General features: G+C 39.1%; 1 protein-coding gene across 2 annotated transcripts in view; it reads left to right on the top strand.

Moving 5' to 3' along the window:
* zgc:171482 (zinc finger protein) overlaps positions 1–20,122 on the top strand; it is a 218,372-nt gene that overhangs the window by 145,819 nt on the left and 52,431 nt on the right. For both annotated transcript variants that reach the window (XM_067421599.1, XM_067421598.1), the window contains one exon: positions 9,169–9,265. In XM_067421599.1, coding sequence (XP_067277700.1) covers positions 9,169–9,265 — 97 coding nt within the window. The remainder of the gene's footprint in view (positions 1–9,168; positions 9,266–20,122) is intronic.

Below are 20,122 nucleotides of genomic sequence, written 5' to 3'. Positions count from 1 at the left end.
CATCTTCTCAGGTCGCGCCCTCTGTACAGACTGGCGCATCAGGTCCTCCTGTGGTCCCAGGGTCATCCCTCAAGGCGATGTACATCCACAGGGACCAAAATCAGGGAACAGACATCATGTCGAGGCAGCGGCTGAGGCCCGGGGAGTGGCATCTCCATCCCGAGGTGGTGGAGGCCATATGCAAGAGGTTTGGCCTAGTGGAAGTGGATCTGTTTGCGTTTTGAGAGACTCCCCACTGTCCACTGTGGTTCTCCCTCAAGCATCTGGCTCCATTGGGCCTGGATGCCATGACACAGACGTGGCCGAGGCTGCGTCTGTATGCATTTCCCCCGATTGCTCTGCTCCTGGGAGTTCTGGTGCGAGTCTGCCGGGAGGGCGTTAGCCTGCTCTTAGCAGCACCCTGGTGGCCGTCCAGAGTATGGTTCTCTGACATCATAGACCTGCTAGACGGCCTTCCAGGGATTTGCTGACTCAGGCAGGGGCACGATATTCCACCCCCAGCCAGATGAACCTATGGGTCTGGCCTCTGAGGGGGCACAGCTCATAGAAGAGGGTCTGTCAGCAGGTGTCGTCGAGACTTTGCTCAGCTCCAGAGCTCCTTCCACCAGGAGGCTGTACAACCTGAAGTGTAATTTGTTTTCCAATTGGTGTAGAGAACGTAAGGTGAACCCAGTTAACTGCACAGTGACATCAGTGCTGGAGTTTCTCCAAGATTGTTTATCCGCTGGGCTTACCCTGTCCACACTTAAGGTGTATGTGGCAGCCATTGGGGCTTTCCACACACCTATAGGTGAGGGACCACTGGGAAGGCACCATTTGGTTGTACGGTTCCTCCGAGGGGCGCGGAGGATGTGGCCTGTGGCTCATTCCAGGCCCCTTCAAGCCTCTGGAGCTGGCTGAGGCCAAGAACCTCATGCTCAAGGTGGCCTTTCTCTTTGCCATCACTTCTCTGTGGAGAGTGGGGGACCTCCAAGTGCTGACAATCACGGCAAATTGCTTGGAGTTTGCCCCAGGCAGAGTTACGGCCATCTTGCATCCGACCCCGGGCTATGTGCCCTAGGTACCATCAAACACGGTATGGTCGGTGGATCTCCAGGCATTGCATCCCCCGCCTCATGTGAAGGCGGAAGAGGGCAGACTTCACCTCCTCTGCCCGGGGCAGGCATTGAGGATTTACTTGGAGAAGTCTGCCCAGTGGAGGAAGTCAGACAAGGTATTGGTGTGTTTTTGTCCACCCAAGAAAGAGCTGCCTGCGGCAAAACAGACAATCAGTAAACTGGATTGTCCAGGCAATAGCCACTGCCTATCAGGTGTGCAATCTGCCTTCACCTATAGCCGTGAGGGCTCATTCTACAGGGGCATGGCCTCCTCAGTAGCCCTCCTTTTGGGAGCTTCTTTGCAGGAGGTCTGCGAAGCGGCCGGGTGGGCCTCTCCTCACACCTCCTTTAGGCATTATAGTCTGCACCTCCCAGCAACGCCAGGCGTTAGAGTGCTCGCCTCCTAAGTGTGCCCAATTTTGTCTTCACACCAGGGGGTTATAATTGGTGTGGCATAGTGGGTACTCGTTCCCCGAAGTGTCATCTATGATGACTTTGTGCGGGTTCCCTCGATAAAGGGAACGTCTCGGGTCATGAATATAACCCATGTTCCCTGAGAGGGAACGAGACACTGTGTCTCGTAGCCACACCTATCGTCAGAACACTCGCTTCATCGCAGCAAGCTAACTCTGCATTGTGCCGGCGTCCCTTTGTACCTTCCGGGTATGCCGTCACTCGCTACCTCATGATGCACCACCAATCAGGATTGGCCTTTTTTCATTCAAGCTTCAGTAGCGTCACGCTAGGGCGTTCCCTGAAGTGTCATCTACGATGACGCAGTGTCTCGTTCCCTCTCAGGGAACATGGGTTATATTCATAACCCAAGACGTTTGTGTTTTTTTGTATTTTTATTATTCTTTAAAGGGATACTTCAGCACTTTTTTTATATTAAACTATGTTATTCCCTTAACTAAGATGAGTTGATACATACCTCTCTCGTCTCAGTGCATGAACATAGTCTGATAACATTTAGCTTAGCCCACTATGCCCAGTTCATTCACTATGGTACCAAACAGAGATCAAGTTGCAAGCGACCAAACACCTCCACATTTTCTCCATTTAAATACAGTTACACAAATAGTTGAACGATCAAGTATGGTGACACAAAATAAAACTTGGCGCTTTGGAGAGTCGAAGTACTCTCAGAAGTGCATTTCTGCCATACATTATAGTTCTCCTTTTTAATCTGCTCAGAAAAGCACAACATTTTTTTTTTTTTTTTGTGTCAACATACATGGTCGTTCAACTATTCGTGTAACTGTATTTAAATATTAGCAACTCATATTAGTTTAAGGAATAACATAGTTTAATATGAAAAAGCGGTGAAGTATCTCTTTAATATCATTTTAATGCATGGATTTAAACTGTCCTTTTGTGTAGTAATTGTTTTTGCACATAGCGTATTGCACAGATATACCCTTAGGAAAATTAACCATGGTTCTATTAGATGTAATAGAACAATGTTGTTGTTGTTGTTGTTTTTTGTTTTGTTTTTTGTTTTTTTTTTGGGGGGGGGGGTAAATTCATTTTTTTAAGGCAAATTCACTATGCATGTTTTCATAGCACTCAGCTTACACATTTGTTTGAAGGAAAGCATTGGGCAGGATGTGGAATAGTGTGTTTTGTTAGTAAAAAAAAAATACTTTTTTAAATCCGATTAACCTAAAAAAAAATATCGGTCAACTAATCGATTATCAAAATAAACGTTAGTTTCAGCCCTACTATAATTGACACTTCAGTACCATACAGAATTAGAGACAAATGTTCCTGTTTGTTTTGTAGACAAGCCTCAAACAGCTGGGGCACGTCATGTCAAAAAATGCACCTGGTAAAGATACGTTGGTTTGATTTGTTATAAGCGAGATGCTTGCATCTAGAAAATCTAAAAAAAGAACCATACAAAAAATTGCTATAAAAGTATAGCAATCCATTAGAAAAAGTAGACTTGGTTGTTATGCTGTTATTTGTTCATTTTTGGATTGTGGCAAGTGAGGTCACAATGAACTGTAGGTGTAGGGAAAAGATTCCACTAGAAAATCCACTAGAGATTTGGTGTCCAATTGGGGATAAACATGCAACATTAAGATGAGAAAATAAGGACAGCTTTGGTGCCCAATTGGGGACAGGTTTTTTCAAGACAATGTATTTAATACTGCCCTGCCGCATAGCCACAGGCCTGAGTGTCTCAATATCCTTAGGTCTGGTTTGGTCATCTCTTAGGGAGCTGTCAAGACTTCTTTCAACCTGTCCTCTCTCATTCATCATCCTCATTATATGAACACAGACGAACACACGTCCCCTTTTTTAAAAGGAAAAGACTTTTGAGAAAATAGGAGGAATGCAACCGAAAGGCTTTCATGGACATGTAGCTATTCATTATCCGTCGAGCTTCTCATCAGGTACAGGAAGCCATTGGTAGGGCTCATCTGAGAGGTGACTGATATAGCGGATCCCACCCCAGACTCTTGGCTATTTTTGTGGAGAACACTTCAGTGTAATTGCCTTCCAACTGAGGCTAAATTGTGTTGCTGAGAAAATTGGTGTGCAGCACAGCCCTCTCCTGCTGCAAACAGGTTTTCATTTCCCCCTAAACAAAAAAGCAAAGAGAGTGACAAGCTTTAGGATGTAAATACCATCTCTGCACTGAAGAGCCTGCTGCCATTTTGTGAAGGGATATATTGAAAGTGCAGCGATTTGCCCTGCTTAAAATTGCAAGAGCAGTTTATGTGCTTCGCAGAATCTGTAAAAAGCCAAGGACAAGCCAGCATCCCCTTCCTGTTCCTTCATATCCACCTTGTCAGGCAGGATTAAAATTGACATTCATACTGGATTATTATTGTTGTCACATAAGGGAACTTCTGTGCTTGAAAGTAATGATAGAATTTTAGAACTGAGTGCAGTTATGCATTTTCATGACCCAATGGATATGGTCTCGTTTATGAAAGGGTTTCATGATATGAATCCTCCATAAAATGGATGTGTGTTTGTTTGCCAAAGGAAGCAAATAATTCAGAAATCATTCAAAAAACATGTCTTTTTTTTATCAATGGTTGTGCTCCTTAAAAGAACACTCCACTTTTTTGAAAATAGGCTCATTTTCCAAGTCCCTTAGAGTTATACAGTTGAGTTTTTACATTTCTGAATCCATTCAGCCGATCTCTGGCGGTACCAGTTTTAGCATAGCTTAGAATACATCATTGAATCATATCAGTCCATTAGCATCGGTCTCAAAAATGACCAAAGACTTTACTTTTTCAAAGATAATATTTTTTCCAATTTAAAACTTGACTATTCTGCAGTTGCATTGTGTACTAAGACCAACAGAAAATTAAAAGTTTAGACTTTTATACAGATATAGATAGGACCTATTTTGTAGTACCGCCAGATACAGAGATCGGCTGAATGGATTCAAAAATGTTAAAACTCAACTGTATAACTTTAAGTTTTATGATGATTTATTTAAAATAGAAATCATTTGAAACTTACATTTCCCAGAACTAAACCAGGCTGGGAGATCAGCAACTTCTACAATATAAGCTGTTATTTCCAGCAGAGAATGATTTACGATTCAACACTCTTCAGCTTAGATAACGATAATACTTTTGCATCTTCAGATCGTATTTACGTATTTTCTGACCTACTTTTCAAAGTGTTCTTATTTTTAATAAAAGTGAGTCATACTTTTTACTGAGTTCTAATTTAATATTCAAATCCAGAGTAAAATAGCACTAGTAATAATCTGTCTGATTGGGCGCAATTAATAATTTAGTGGAATTTCACGAGTGCCTCGTCTATTTGGTAGCAATTTCCTGGGCAAGAAAAGAGAAACTGATTGATGGCCTATTGTCGGAAATAAGTGTGACCTCTTTCCCACAAGCCAGGAGTTTAATCTCCTCCTAGTAAACATTCATCTCATACCCTGAGCCACATCTCTCTTTCTCTCTCACTCACTCCCCCTCTCTCGCTCTTTCTGTCTGTCTTTCACTGTGGTTCTTTTGGCAACTCAGTCGGTTTAATTAACTGGGATTAGAAGCCACCACGGTGTCTTCCAAGGCTTGTTTATGAGAACCACACTAAGAGGTCATCAGGGGTCCTATGAAAGAAAATCCCATCACACAGAGCTTTTTAACAGAAACAAACATTCTGTAAAGCTACTTATAAAGTCTGAAGGCCAACTTTTACATGTTCAATCTTTGAAAGAAGATGGTCCTCGTGTAACTCTTTAGCTGCTCGTATAATAGCCAGTTTTACATCTTTAATTGTCAGTTAAATGTCAATTCTTAATTAATAGTCAGTGAAGTAGCAAGAGTTTAGCAGGGGGAAAAAAACTGTTCTCAGAAGCAGCCCGTACATGTTTTATAATATCAGTTACATTTTCATTGCAATATTTCTCAGTCACGCCATGCATCCTGTTCATATGAATAGCTTGCTATGAATAGTGTTTTAAATTCACTACACATTCTTGCTATCACCATATGTTTGGTGTACTGACACCACAAGCTGTCTGTGAACATGCATCACATCACTCTCAACTCACAGAAAGCATCCAGAAAGCTTCATTAGAATGTATGTGTGTGTGTTCTTATATGGTTTATGAGAACACAAATGTGGGAGTCAATTTAGAAAATGTAAAAATGCAGAATGTTTTCTGTGATGACAATATATATATATATATATATATATATATATATATATATATATATATATATATATATATATATATATATATATATATATATATATATATATATATATATATATATATATATAAAATATGACAATATAAAAATCATTATGTCCAGGGCTTGACGTTAACTTTTTTGCTCACAAGCCACTGTTTCCAAAGTTACTAGCCACTCAGCATTTTCACTGCATGGCCACAATTAAACATTGATACCATGGGGGAAAACTGCCAAATAGATATTTTAAATTTTATCTCATAATTTGCCAGCTGGTATTGTTGAGTTATCTGGGAATCTTATATCAGTATTTGCTTCTAACTCGATAAAAGCATCAGTCAATCACAGGGGACACAGGGAACAACTCCAAATCACTTTTCAGCTCTTGTATTTGGTAATTTTGTCAGGTCAGATAGTATTTTTACAGTTTGGCTCAATGATTCGATAAGGTTGATAACCTTAAAGAAAAAAAAAAAGAAAAACAAACTAAGAAAATAATATATAATTACTTAAGTTCATATTCTTAAATTTGAACTAATGCAATATAAATAAAGACTTTTCCACATACAACTGTCTCTAAATTTGTTAAGCATAACATTATAATTTTACATTAACTATTTAAGTAAACTAGTGGTATAGTTCACTTTTTCAGTTCTTCTGAACACACAAAGTTGATTTTTTTATAAACACACAAAAAACTGTGCATCATGCACTTAAATAATAAACACAGCATCACATAACTAACTAATCTTCTCTATATTGTGCATTATAATAGTCATATAACACAGATTTAAGTGACAATCAGTCCTTCATATATATTTTCATACCATCAGTGTCCCTGAGATGACCGATTTCTGGTGCGTTTCCTGTCTTGTGTTACTCTCGACAGTATTTTAAATGTTCTGCATTCATCAATTTTCATGCAGAAGTTACATGCGCCTTTAATCCACGTTGTTAACTCACTGTATTTTTTCTGTATTCTAATTCTGTGTGCGCATCTGCCATGTGAGTTTTACTTTCTTCCACCTTTACTAGTCATTTGTCATTAGCCACCGGTCATCGTTACTTTCCGTTACTCCGTCAGTAGATTTGACTTTAGCTCCTCCGTTTTGCTGATTTTCTTTGACAGTGCAGAAATCTCAGACACAAATCTGCTTTTTAGCTTTACAGGTATATTAGGCTGCTGTCACTGGTTAAGACCTGATGCACATTATACTGTTTTACATAGCTACTTGGCTTCATGTGCATGCACTTTGGGTGTGAGCAATATATGCCATACCACATCGAAATTCAAACCCTGTAACACCAACAATATTTATCTGTAGAAAAATAAACAAGTGAATAAAGGGACATAGTCGAAAGTACAGCTGTTATCATATATCTATTACGTGAAAATTGAGTATTGGAAGCATTTCAGATATTTCAGTATTGCTATTGAAAAATCTATATTTTTTACAAAACTATATTGCACTTAGTTTATTTCAGATGCCTTTTTAAAAGACTACGATGTAATGTATAAAAATGAAAAATGTATATTATATAAATTTCAACACACCAAAGTTTCTATAGAAGTGACTGTGTTACACACCACTGCTGAAATCCACCGACTTTTGGCGGGTTGTTGGTGTTAATGTAAAGCCCTAATAATGGAAACAAGCTTATAATAACATTATATTTTTATTTATTTAAATGTAAACATGTAGAAAGGTTTCTTTGATTGGTATATTTAGGGGTAGGGTTAATGCAAGGGGATAGGATATACAGTTTGTACAGTATAAAAAACATTAGGTATTTGGAGAGTCTCGACAAAGATAGCAAACCAGACGTGTGTGTGTGTGTGTGTGTGCGTGCGTGCGTGCGTGCGTGTGTGTGTGTGTGTATGTTTTGGTGACCATGAAGAAATTCCAAGATAAAGCACTAAAACACTGCTGGTACTCATAATGTTTTGTCCTTTAGCATTGGGTGAAAATCAATACACTGACAAAACACTGGCAATAAAAAATGTGAAGAAAGTCTAATGCCCTTGATAAAGCCACTTTAAATGGCATAATTCATAAAAGATTAAAGCAGGTATTGAAGTTTGGAAAGCACTCAGCATTTATCTCAGAATTTGTTGTTTCCTCTCCTTTCCTCAGACCTGGTAAGAGTAAGGAAAGCTATTCTTTTGACTAATTTTCTTTTCAAATGACCCTCCTGTGTTCCAGACACTGATGGAAGCAAACTGTTGAAAATCTGTTTTGTGAGTTTGCTGTATAAAGCAGTAAGCCATGAGAGGCTGAGCATTAAAGTGTTTGTGCCATGTTTAAGAAGTGTTCGAGCCTCGATGGTAAAATCAGTGTAAAACACAATTTTGAATGTCTTATTGCTTTTATAAAACTGCTTTTATGACAATGTGAATCTGTCTACTATAAAGCCGCTCTGTTAATATGATTGCCGAAATGTCTGACTCTAAGTTGTTAACAGTTTCCAAGCAACATAGCAACTTTGCACAGTTCTAAACGGTAAAATCTTCAGTCACAAGTATGCATTCAGCTCATCCAAAACAGAATTGAGAGTTGTAACTATGCAATCACTATGTACGGATGCATAAAATGCATTGAATTACATGCTAATTACATATATATTCTTACAAATGTATGTAATCACCTTATCTGAACTGAGAACAGGTTCTGTTTTTAAAGCACACAATGTAATAGTGTGAAAGCAATATAATGCAAAGGGTGTGAAAAGCCTATGTTTGAACAGATCGAGGAACAGACAACACTGTCATCAAAAATAACTCTGCAGATGTCTGAGAGAAATATTGCCCAGAAAGAGCACACATGGTCTCTCCACATGTAATGAACGAGCCTCTATGCTTTTCTGTTCTACGACGCTCTCCCATTCTTCACATCCGTCTATTTTTGGCCTGACGTTGTTCGTTATTTGTGGTACCACCTGCAAAGCCTTTAATTAGCTCACATCTGCTTCACTCCCTCCCGACTGATGCACTTGGCGCCCCTCCACTCTAAAAGACCATCATGAAGCATAACCCCCCAAATCAAAAGGCCATCAAGACAAAAGCAAACTAAAATCGCTAACACTTCTGATTCAATGAAGACTGCAGAATGAGATGCCATATTAGGAGCAGGCGCATTTTCATCTGACACAGAGAATGGAGTCTTCAAACAAAACCGTCATCAGTTCGAGAGAAGGAAAACAACAGGGATTAAATATAGATTTCTGTGCTCTTTGTCAGACAAGGCAATCTCGAAAACAAAAAGCAATCAATAATGCTCAAAAGAGAACGAGAAATGGGACAAAACATTTTTAAGAGTGTTTCAGCAGGGACATGTTTCCGTTCTGCTTTCAAGTTGGAATGTTTTATTTTGTGTTTTTTTTTTTTTTTGCAGTCCTGCGCCGGAGTTACTCATGCAGCGTTTGCAAAGTGGTCCTGAACTCCATCGAGCAGTATCACGCACATCTCCAGGGCTCCAAACACCAAAACAAGTGAGTGTGAATTTTCTGTCCTAAATGATTCCTTCACATCTCTCTGAGGCCTGTTTACACCTAGTATTAAGATGCGAGTTGGTCGATCAGATCACAACGGAGAAACATTCCCGTTTACACCTGGTGTTTTAATATGTCTCTTTTATCCACTTTCAACCACTTCTGCCCTGATTTTTTTGAGGGGAGAGGCTTTTTCAGATCTTTCGATCTAACGCACTAATATGTTTTCGCAATTTACATTTACTCAAGAAACAGGAAAACACACACTGTCCAATTACCTTAATCATATTATGTTATTAACAATATTGTGTTTCTCTTCTAAACGTGATTTCTTTGCTTTCGATTAAAGGGTTAGTTCACCCAAAAAAGAAAATCCAGTCATTATTACTTACCCTAATGTCGTCCGACACCCGTAAGACCTCCATTCATCTTCGGAACAGAAATGAAGATATTTTTGTTAATATCCGATGGCTCAGAAAGGCCTTCATTGACACCAATGTCATTTCCTCTCTCAAGACCCATAAAGGCACTAAAGACGTCGTTACAAAGCCCATCTCACTACAGTGGCTCTACAATAATTGTATGAAGCGAAGAGCATAGATTTTGTGCAACAAAGCTTCGAACCATTATGAATCAGTGTATTGAATCACGTGATTTCAGCAGTTCGGCGGTTTGACGCGCCATCCGAATCATTAAACGATATGCCGAGTCATAACGATTCAAAGCTTTTTTTTGAAATTGCCCCTTCAATATATAAACTGTTAGCAATTATTGTAGAACCACTGTAGTAAAAGGAAATGACATTGCTGCCAATTGAGGCCTTTCTGAGCCATCGGATTTCAACAAAAATATCTTAATTTGTATTCCGAAGATGAATGGAGGTCTTACGGGTGATGAACAACATGAGGGTAATGACAGAATTTTCATTTTTGGATAAACTAACCCTTTAATTTAATTCTCTAAAATATGCGATCTACTAGATTACATTATTTGGGGTGAATGTAAACCAATTAAGTACTTGCAAATGAATTTTGCTGAAACTGTTCCCAGCATGCTTTGCTTGGGACTTGACGAGAAAAGTAAATTTGTTGTACTTAAGTGTTATACTGGGTTACCATAGTGGAGAATAGCGGAGCAATTGCTTAGGCTGTGGACCGAAACAGCACATGTCATTACAGAGCATTTCATACATAGCACTTGATTTGTTAGTACAGCCTTATAAATCAGTAAAGTGACCACCAACATTTACAAAAACAAAATAAACTTTTAATTTGATTAAAGAGGTTGAGGTAGTCTGTTGTTGGGTAGTCATATTAAAGACATTTTGAGACTACTCAATTGGGTTACTTAATTACTTCATTCTATGATGTTGAAGTTATGTGAACAAATTATGTTAGTTTAACTTAATTGATTCATGTGGAACCGAAGTACATGATTAAATCATTAAAATCCAAAACACCTTTTTTTCAGTGTATGAACGCAAAACGATATAAATAAAAACTACGGATAGCAGCTTTTTTTTTCTGCAAGTGCCGCAAATGCATGTTAGATATCAGGAATCGTGAGAGAACATTGTGCTTGGTGTGTTTTTCATCTTCAAACCAAACTTGGCTCTTCAGCCGACAGAGTTTCAATCCCGTCTGGCTAGAGCACTTCCCATAATGTTCAGGCTGGTCAGGAGGTGGAGAGTAGGTCTTCATTTGTGGCTGTTTGAACAAATTCAACCACATGAGCGTTTATACTACAAAAGCAATTGGGTTGAATGCGTTTTGGACTACCTCTGAAAGTGATCAAAAGTGGACAAGCTCAAAATGTTTTTGACTGCTTTTAGCATCATCTGCTTGTGAAGGAAATGACTTAAGCGCTTCTTAATACCATATGTAAATGTGTTCAAAGCGATTGCTCTCTTAACTCTTTCCTCACCAGCATTTAAAAAAAAAAGTTACCAGCCAACACCAGGGTTTTTAACCATTTTCACAAAAATGTAATAGCCCATAGAATGTTTTGTTTTATGAATATCTGAGCATGCCATATCAAAAGAAAGAGCTTACCTTCTTTTAAAGAAAAAAACAAAACAAAAAAATCATGAATATGGGTAAGTTTCATAAAAAAGCAACATTTTGATCAAAAAGCTAAGAAAATCACATTTTTGTCAAAGACTGTATCTAGATCAGATTCAGAGCGATGATCAAACACAGATGGAGTAGATCGATTCCATTAACACCCCTAATGCTTGCACAGTCCTGTAGCTCGTCCTGGGTCCACATTTCATTCAGTAACATTAGATAGTTTTGATTAAAATGCTTTTTAATGTTGATGATCACATTATTTTGCATATGCATCGGGTATATACAATCACTGGTTTTACTGCATCTTCCTCACGTGTGTTTTGATCAGGAGATTCAGTACTCATTCAGAAGAAGCGTCTAACAGTGAAAACACTGAAACCAGGAAAATTCTGTTTGGTGGAGAAGCCTTTTCTCACAAATAATGGAAAATTCCATGTTTTGCATGGAAAGAGTTAATATCCAAGAAGAGCAAATGTTATCATTGAGGTTTTTTCTTTAGACATCAACTTTATCTCAGATGTTTCGGACCCACTTTATATTAAGTGGCCTTAACTACTATGTACTAACATTGTAATTAATAATTTGATACAATGTACTTATTGTGTACCTACATGTTTTTACATTGTACTTAAATTAAAAAAATTACCTGCATGTAATTACGTCTGTAATTAATTTCTGTAGTTACATTTGTAATTACACAGTTGGCACTTCCCTTACACCTAACCCTACCCTTAAACTTACCCACACCACCACACCTGTCCCTAACTCCTGCTGTATCCCACCTCAATATCAGCAAAAGTGTTTTGCAATACAATTTGTACACAGTAAGTACATTGTACTTATTTTTTGATATAGGGCTGATGTTTATACTAAATTACCCTAGAAAAAAACATAAACAGTGTAAGGTTGAAAATAATCAAAAATATTTGCTTCACTTTTTCAACCCCCTGTTTATTATAAGGGCCATTTTTAATGGCCTAAGGACAACCTAAACACAACGAGGTGTTGATTGTAGTCTGTAAGCCAAAATGTTTGTAAATCTGGGGTTAATGAATTTTCACTCCTTTAGAACTGTGGGAGAAGTTGTACTTATCTGACTGCCCAGTTTGAATGTCTCACTTTGGGTTTCAATCACATGGTAAAGGAAGGGATAAAAGAAGATTGAACTGTTGCTCTCGGCTCTTCTCTCTGCTCGCCTTTCTCTCTCTCTTCTTTTCATCTGGGTCCCTTTCTTGGGACAATCTTTCTTTGCCTCCTCTGTTCTTTGTCTCTTTCTCTCTACACTTTCTCCCTATCTCTCTTTCTATCCCTCATATAACATTCTACATATATGCTGGGTACAATTAATGGTATGAGAGGATAATTTGTATCATCCCATACATCTATTATGTAACTCTTCTTCAAGTGTAACCATAACCAGATATTGTCATTTAAACCCTTTCAATTACAAATAACTATTTTTGATTCTGTATTACCTTTGATGTGCTGCCTATTGCAGTACAATATCGTTACACTATAGCAATGCTCTCCCACGTTTTGCTATTGTAACTGTCGTTATTTCTATAGTAGTGGTTGGTAATAGACAAGAAATGTACAGTTCTCTTTCAGTCGGTCATGTTCGATGTACGTCGGACTTAGACCGACGAATTGGGGATCACTTCTGGGAGCCCCTATCAGCTTTCAGATATAGAAAACGGGCTAATGAACGGCCGATGGTGTCTTTTGGGGCACCCGCAGACGAACAGAGGTCAATCGCTGCATCGGAGGGGGAGTTTCAGTCCTCTGGGGATGAAGATTCGGCTGTACTGCCTCCCTCTGGGAGAGTGGCAACGGTCGAGTCGGATCCGGAGTTGACGGCTATGCTTTCCCGGGCTGCCGAAAAGGTCGGGCTTGAGTGAAACCCTCCACCACGTCCCGAACCTTCTAGGTTGGACAATTGGTTTCACGGGGCGGTCCGCGCTGGTTCTCAGCATCCCGCTCCGGTGCCGTTCTTCCCAGAGGTGCATGAGAAACGGACTAGGTCGTGGAAAGCACCATTTAGTGCCCATGGGCGACCTAGTGGCTCCTCCCTCCTCACTACCCTTGATGGCGGGCAGGCCACGGGGTTTGAGGGTCTCCCGCCGGTGGAGCGGGCCGTCACAATGCAACTGTGTCCGACTGTCCGACCCGAAGCTCCTGTCCAGGGCCTGTAGGTTCTCTTCCGGTCTTACCGCGAAGGCCTATAGGTCCTGTGGCCAGGCCGCGTCCGCCTTGCTTGCCATGGCGCTGTTGCAGGTGCACCAAGCACAGGCGCTCATGGACATGCACAAGGGTGGCCCAGAATTCCCGGGAGCTCCGGACAGCGACGGACCTCGCCCTACGGTTGACGAAAACCACCGCCCGTGCTATTGGCCAGGCGATGTCCACCTTGGTAGTCCAGGAGCGGCATCTCTGGCTTAACCTGGCCGATATGAGGGAGACTGATAAGTCCCGGTTCCTGGACTCCCCATTTTTTTGTCGGCCGGGTTTTTTGGCGACGCGGTCGAGAGCTTTGCCCGGCAGTTCTCGGCCGCCCAGAAGCAGACGGAGGCCATCCGGCACATCCTACCCCGGCAATCCATGTTGCCACAGTTGCTGTACCATCACTGCAGTTCGAGCCTCGGTTTGGCTCCTCAGTAAAAAACAACGGAGCGTGGTGATAGCTTCCGCTTTATACCCGCACAGCGGGGCAGGGTGCGATATGCAAAGCATGCACGCCAATGTTCATTGGCCCGTTTTCTACATTTCGAAGCTGATAGGGGCTCCCAGAAGTGATCTGCAATTTCGTCGGTCTAAGTCCGACGTACGTCTCCGTTCCCTGAAGGGTTGCCATACGTAACCGAGACGTTTTCTACCATCTTGCTAATAATGTTATTTTAGTCATTCAGCAATCATGCAGCCTTGGACCCCTGTGACCCTGTGACCCCTTTAAAAACAGAACTGAGACTTTAGATTCCACCCATCTCTATTTTGACAAATCTGAGCACAGTTTGTGACAATGTTATGAAACGCCTTCTGAAGAAGGTCATTTTCTCAGGAGAAAGCAGAAAACTTTGAACTATCTGAAGGATCATGTGATATGGAAGACTAGAGTAATGATGCCGAAAATACAACTTTGCCATCACAGGAATAAATTATAAATATTTCTTGAAAAATTACCTCAAAAATATATACTATATCTCTATACTATATCTCACAAAAATAAAATGTTTTCCAGAATGAAAATGTTCACCTCCAAATGAAGCTTACAATTATAAAAACATTAGAAAAATAAATAAATTCTGCTTTTACCAGGCTGTGATAAAGTAATGGCCATATTATTTTATAATCAGTACAAGCCTCAACTTCCTACAGTATTTCAATAGGAAATACTCCCACAGGTGTCCATCAATGTGGTCTTTACCTGCTTTCATCCTTCTCTTTTTAAATCTCTCTCTTTTCATCCCTCATGTCTTCTATGAGATCAGCTTATCAGTTATATTTCTAATGTAACCTGACATCCACTGCTTCCGTCCTCAACGGCAGCATCACTGGTCTCAGTTGTCACAGCCACTCAGGACTTCTGCCTCCTGTTGTTTTCAATAGAAATCACTGTGATACTGTGAACTTTACAAACTGCACAGACTAATCTTGCCTTGTTGTGTGCTGCTGACCAGTGGGATGTCTGTGATTAAAACTCTCTCACTTAAGGCTGCCACAATAAAATATCAGTTTATTAGTCTTTCTTTGAACACAGAGCACAGCTCCCTACTCAGAACAATGGTACACTGGCTTTCCCATTAACCCTCTTAAAGTTCACCCAAAAACAAATATGCAATAAGTAAATAATCATCCTCACATAGTTTAAAACCCGTAAGTTGTAAACCAAGGTTCTAAAGAATCTTCATGAAGGTTGTTTCTACAAAACTTTGACTTTCTATCATTAATTACTACCTTATTCCCTCAATAATTCCTCACCCTCATGTTGTTTGACACCCTTAAGACCTTTGTTCATCTTCGGAACGCAAATTAAAATATTTTTGTTAAAATCCGATGGCTCAGAAAGGCCTTTATTGACACAAATGTGATTGTTTTATGTCTCAAGAGCCATAAAAGGCACTAAAGATGTCATTACAAAGGCCATGTCACTACAGTGGTATTACACTGTAAAAAAAAATATTTAGAAAAAAAGTAAACCTGGTTTCCTTAACATTTTGAGTTCATTGAAATTAAAATTTGGAGTTAATAGAATTAACATTTTTTTGAGTGTCAACAACCGTTATTAAAATATTATTAAAAGATTTTGTAAGCATATTGGGCAATTGTGTGTGTTTTATTTGTGATGACGCAGCCAAATAGTGCTATTTTCATGATTTATGATTTTCATGATCAAAAATATTTATGTGGTTCAGATACAATAATATTTTGAGTTTCTATTAATTAAACAAATTTCTTTCATTGTATCAACTCAAATTTTTCATTTCAATAAACTCAAACTTTTAAGGCAACCAGGTTACTTTCTTTTTAAAGTTAAACCAACAAAAACCAACACATTTTTTTTTACAGTGTACAATAATTTTATGAAGCAACAAAGATAGATTTTATACGCAAACATTTTTTTTTTCTAAATGACAACTTTATTCGGCAAGTTTGCATGCACGAGAATATTTAGGAACTTTTTTACAAGCAGAAGAAGATGTGCCATATCTAAGCTGTTGAATTCCACATTGACTGTGCTTATTAGGTCTTGGCGTAGTACTTAAAATGGTACTAAAGTGTGCATCTCTTGGATGCCAGAACCATGAGTGAATAAGTTCATGTAAAAGTGTCTTATCAAAGCTGCGGAGTTGAAGGGCTATATGTGATATTTTCGCACATGCGTCATGGTGCTTCGTGAGTTCGCGTCAAAGGCTCGACACTTTTTCATGTAGTGGTACTGTACATTTTTCCAATTTGGTCTATTATGCTTCCATGTCTTCTTTACTCTTATGGAAAGAAAACTTCCAAAATACACATTTAGATAGTGTTTGTTTTAAGCCTACTACCATCTGTCTGTTTGCCTCTGTAGATTTCTTCTAAATTAACTAAAACAAGACAATCTGCATATTTAAACATAACATTTCAGGGGGAAATACACTTGATGTCAGATCCCCAGGCGTAACTGGGAAAGTTCTGTGGTGATATGTTTTAGTTATTTTGTTTATACTATTCACCAGCAGTGCCTTGTCAAAGGAATGCAAATTAGCGCATTTTTATAATTTAACGCCTAATAAACATATCAGTGTGGCGATTCTGAAGACATTATTAGACACACATTTGAATACTGTATTCACCTGTTGTGTCTCCATTAAGTACAGTACATTGGCAAAAATGGTTCCCAACCGCATTCCTGGAGGCCCCAGCACTGCACATTTTGCATGTCTCCACAATCAAACACCTGATTCAGGTCATCAGCTATATTTTCTCAGCTAAAATGTTGCTAACTTATTTAATTAAAGGGTTAGTTTACCCAAAAATGAAAATTCTGTCATTATTTACTTACCCTCATGTCGTTCCAGACCCGTAAGACCTTTGTTCATCTTCAGAACTCAGATGAAGATATTTTTGTTGAAATCCGATGGCTCAGAAAGGCCTTCATTGACAGCAATGTCATTTCCTCTCTCAAGACCCAAAAAAGGCACTAAAGACATTGTTACAAAGCCCGTCTCACTACTCTGGTTCTAATATTTTTTGTGCATAAAAATAAACAATGACATATTGTGATGGCTGATTTCAAAACACTGCTTCCTGAAGCTTTGGAGCTTTACGAATCAGTGTATCAAATCAGTGGTTCAGATCGCCAAAGTCACGTGATTTCAGCAGTTTAGCGGTTTGACCCGATCATGAATCATGAACCGATATGGTGATTCATAAAGCTCTGATGCTTTATGAAGTGGTGTTTTTAAATCACTATACAAGTCATTATTTAGGTGTTGTTCTTTTTTTGCACACAAAAGTTTATTCTGAGTTTATTCTCGTCACGTCATACAATTATTGTAGAGCCACTGTAGTGAGATGGGCTTTGTAACGACGTCTTTAATGCCTTTTTGGGTCTTGAAAGAGGAAATTACATTGTGGCCAATGGAGGCCTTTCAGAGACATCGGATTTCAACAAAAAAATCTTAATTTGTGCTCTGAAGATGAACGGAGGTCTTATGGGTCTGGAGCAACATGAGGGTAAGTAATAAATTGCAGGATTTTCATTTTTGGGTGAACTAACCCTTTAACTAGTAGCTCATGAGTCGTGTATGTTAGCAAGACAAAAGTTAATGATGATGTATTTTGGCTAATAAGCTATAAAGTCGAGGCACTGGTAGCTTAAGGGGTTTTTGCGCTGAGTAGTTCTAGGAACTTAGTTATAGGTACTAACCACCAGGGTGGTTCGAGGATAACTAAAAGTTCTCCTATAGGGCTATTTTTGCATTTGCACCAACTGTAGAATCATTGAAGAGACGTGAGGCGCGATTGTTGTTGAGACTTTTATTTTGACGGTACACAGCTCTCACATTCTCCGTCTTCATTAGTTTACGATCTGGTTACCAGTCCTGTCTAATACATTATTTGATATATTACTTTGACCAAAGAACAGTAGAAAATAGACAGTATTTGAAAAAAAAGTATTAGCATTTGCCATGCGGTTTATGATCAATATCTGATAAGCTGATCAGAAATACATAATCATAGTCCCTCAAAGTTGCATTGAAATTTTTTCATTGGACAAGTACATGTACGTCATTGGAAGTATTGTGCTGGGTTCAACCCTACTTTAAAGGAGTTCTTGAAACAAAAAACGCTCCTGCGATGCGTAACTATTCTATGAAAAGGTTCATCACCAATCACTTCCACACAATGATTTTATTTGTATTATTTTTTTAAAACCCCCCCAGAAAAAAATGTCACTTTCTCTCAAGGAAGAAAAAAGGCAGGTACTCAAGCCCCCTTTGATGTCTATAGCCCTATTCAGACGGTAATTGTTTCTCATGGGGTCGTAAGGTATTTTTCATCATTTACAGGGGCTATAGTCTGTGATTTTTATTGTCGACCGAATCCAGAATGTCAAAGTTTTTCTCCCACCAACTGCGTACAAATCCTGGCCGAATTACCTACTGTTTTTAGACAAACACCAAGGTCGTGTGATCATTTAATTGTTCTGAATCCACATCTCTGAGTTTTCAAGAATATATCACTACAAAATTCACTGTTTATATCCTTTGTGACCACTGCAGAGCACTGTACGGTTGTCATAATTTGGATACATTTTAAAGATCTAGCCTTGTATTACTGAAACGCTGGCAGGTATTTACTAGAGCAATATATTTAATCACAACTCAAAAAATAAAAATAAAAGCGTGTAAACATTTGAAATAGGCTGTTATTATAGCAGCAATTATATATATACATTATACATTAATTATATGTTAAAATAACCAAGCAGCATTATGTTTACCTTATTAATTAATAACTTATTAATTACCTAATGTCCATGTGGAATAAAATGACTTCCTTTTTTTTTTAGTTAAAATACAAGACAATTTTATCTATAATGTGGGTCTATATCTTCCTATTTTTAAACCGATTTATATAATTAAATAATAATTAGGATATTATTTTCTTATTATGCATTGAGCTTTAACCAGCTTAACCAGCAAACATTTTTGTCATCCAGCTTCACCAGTCATATTATGCTGGTTGATCAGCTTCACCAGCTAATGTTTGCTGGTAAACATTTAGGTTAAACATTTAAATCAGCCTGAACCAGCTGGTAAACTATGCTGAAGTAAGCTGGTTATTTAAGCAGGCTCAAATAACACAATGTTTTCTGTTCAGACCAAGGTGGGTAAACATTGCCACCTGTGAGCACTTAGAAACAATTAAAGTCACTTCTTGTTTTCGTCTGGCAGATCTGACACCCTGTTTGCCTCCAAATCCACCCAAATGCCTCTAGCAGGACATGGCCATCAAACTCGTAATTAAATAAAAAAAGTATTAGAACAAGCAAGTAGAGAGAGAGAGAGAGAGAGAGGGAGAGAGAGAGAGAGAGAGAGAGAGAGAGAGAGAGAGAGAGAGAGAGAGAGAGAGAGAGAGAGAGAGGGGGGGGGGTAGAGCTCCTGCTGTTTGTCCAATCATACACGCGGTTGACAGAAATGAACCTCCTTCATAAGAGGAACTGTCAGGTTTAGAGCCTGTGGTGAAGGCGCTTTTTCATCATCTTCGTTTCGAGGCAGCTGGCCTGTTTCTGCGAGCTACGTGAGACGACAACAGCCTCTAATTGCTCTTCACAATAAACCAATTGATTAACATGCCAACGGAGCCTGGGTTGGACTCCAGCTGAAATCCAAATCACTACTATTTTACAATCATTAATTGTAATTAGAGCTACATCCTCTCTTACGAGGAATCACTGACAGCCAGGAAGAGTATTGATTAAAGAGGATGTTTCCCTATCTTGTCGCTGCAGTGGATATGCGTATTCTGATGAAGTGGAGGAAAAGTTTATGTAAGGGTCTGTTTTGCATTAAGACAGAGCCTTTTTTTTTTCTTGTAACCCCCTTGTAATACATCAGCGCTCAGGATGCTGTTGTGGGAGGACAGCGTTTCCGATTTGTGCCAAACACAAGTGGCTTCCTGCTAGATATATTAACTTTGTTTGTTGAAAACGAAACACTTTTGTCCACAGCAGTTAACATGCTTTGCTAACCTGCATTAAGCACTGATTACAAAAGAAGAATATTAAACGGATGAACTATTTTTA

Source organism: Pseudorasbora parva, chromosome 17 (assembly GCF_024679245.1).
Source record: "Pseudorasbora parva isolate DD20220531a chromosome 17, ASM2467924v1, whole genome shotgun sequence".
NCBI lineage: Eukaryota > Metazoa > Chordata > Actinopteri > Cypriniformes > Gobionidae > Pseudorasbora > Pseudorasbora parva.
This window is presented reverse-complemented; position numbering and strand designations above follow the sequence as displayed.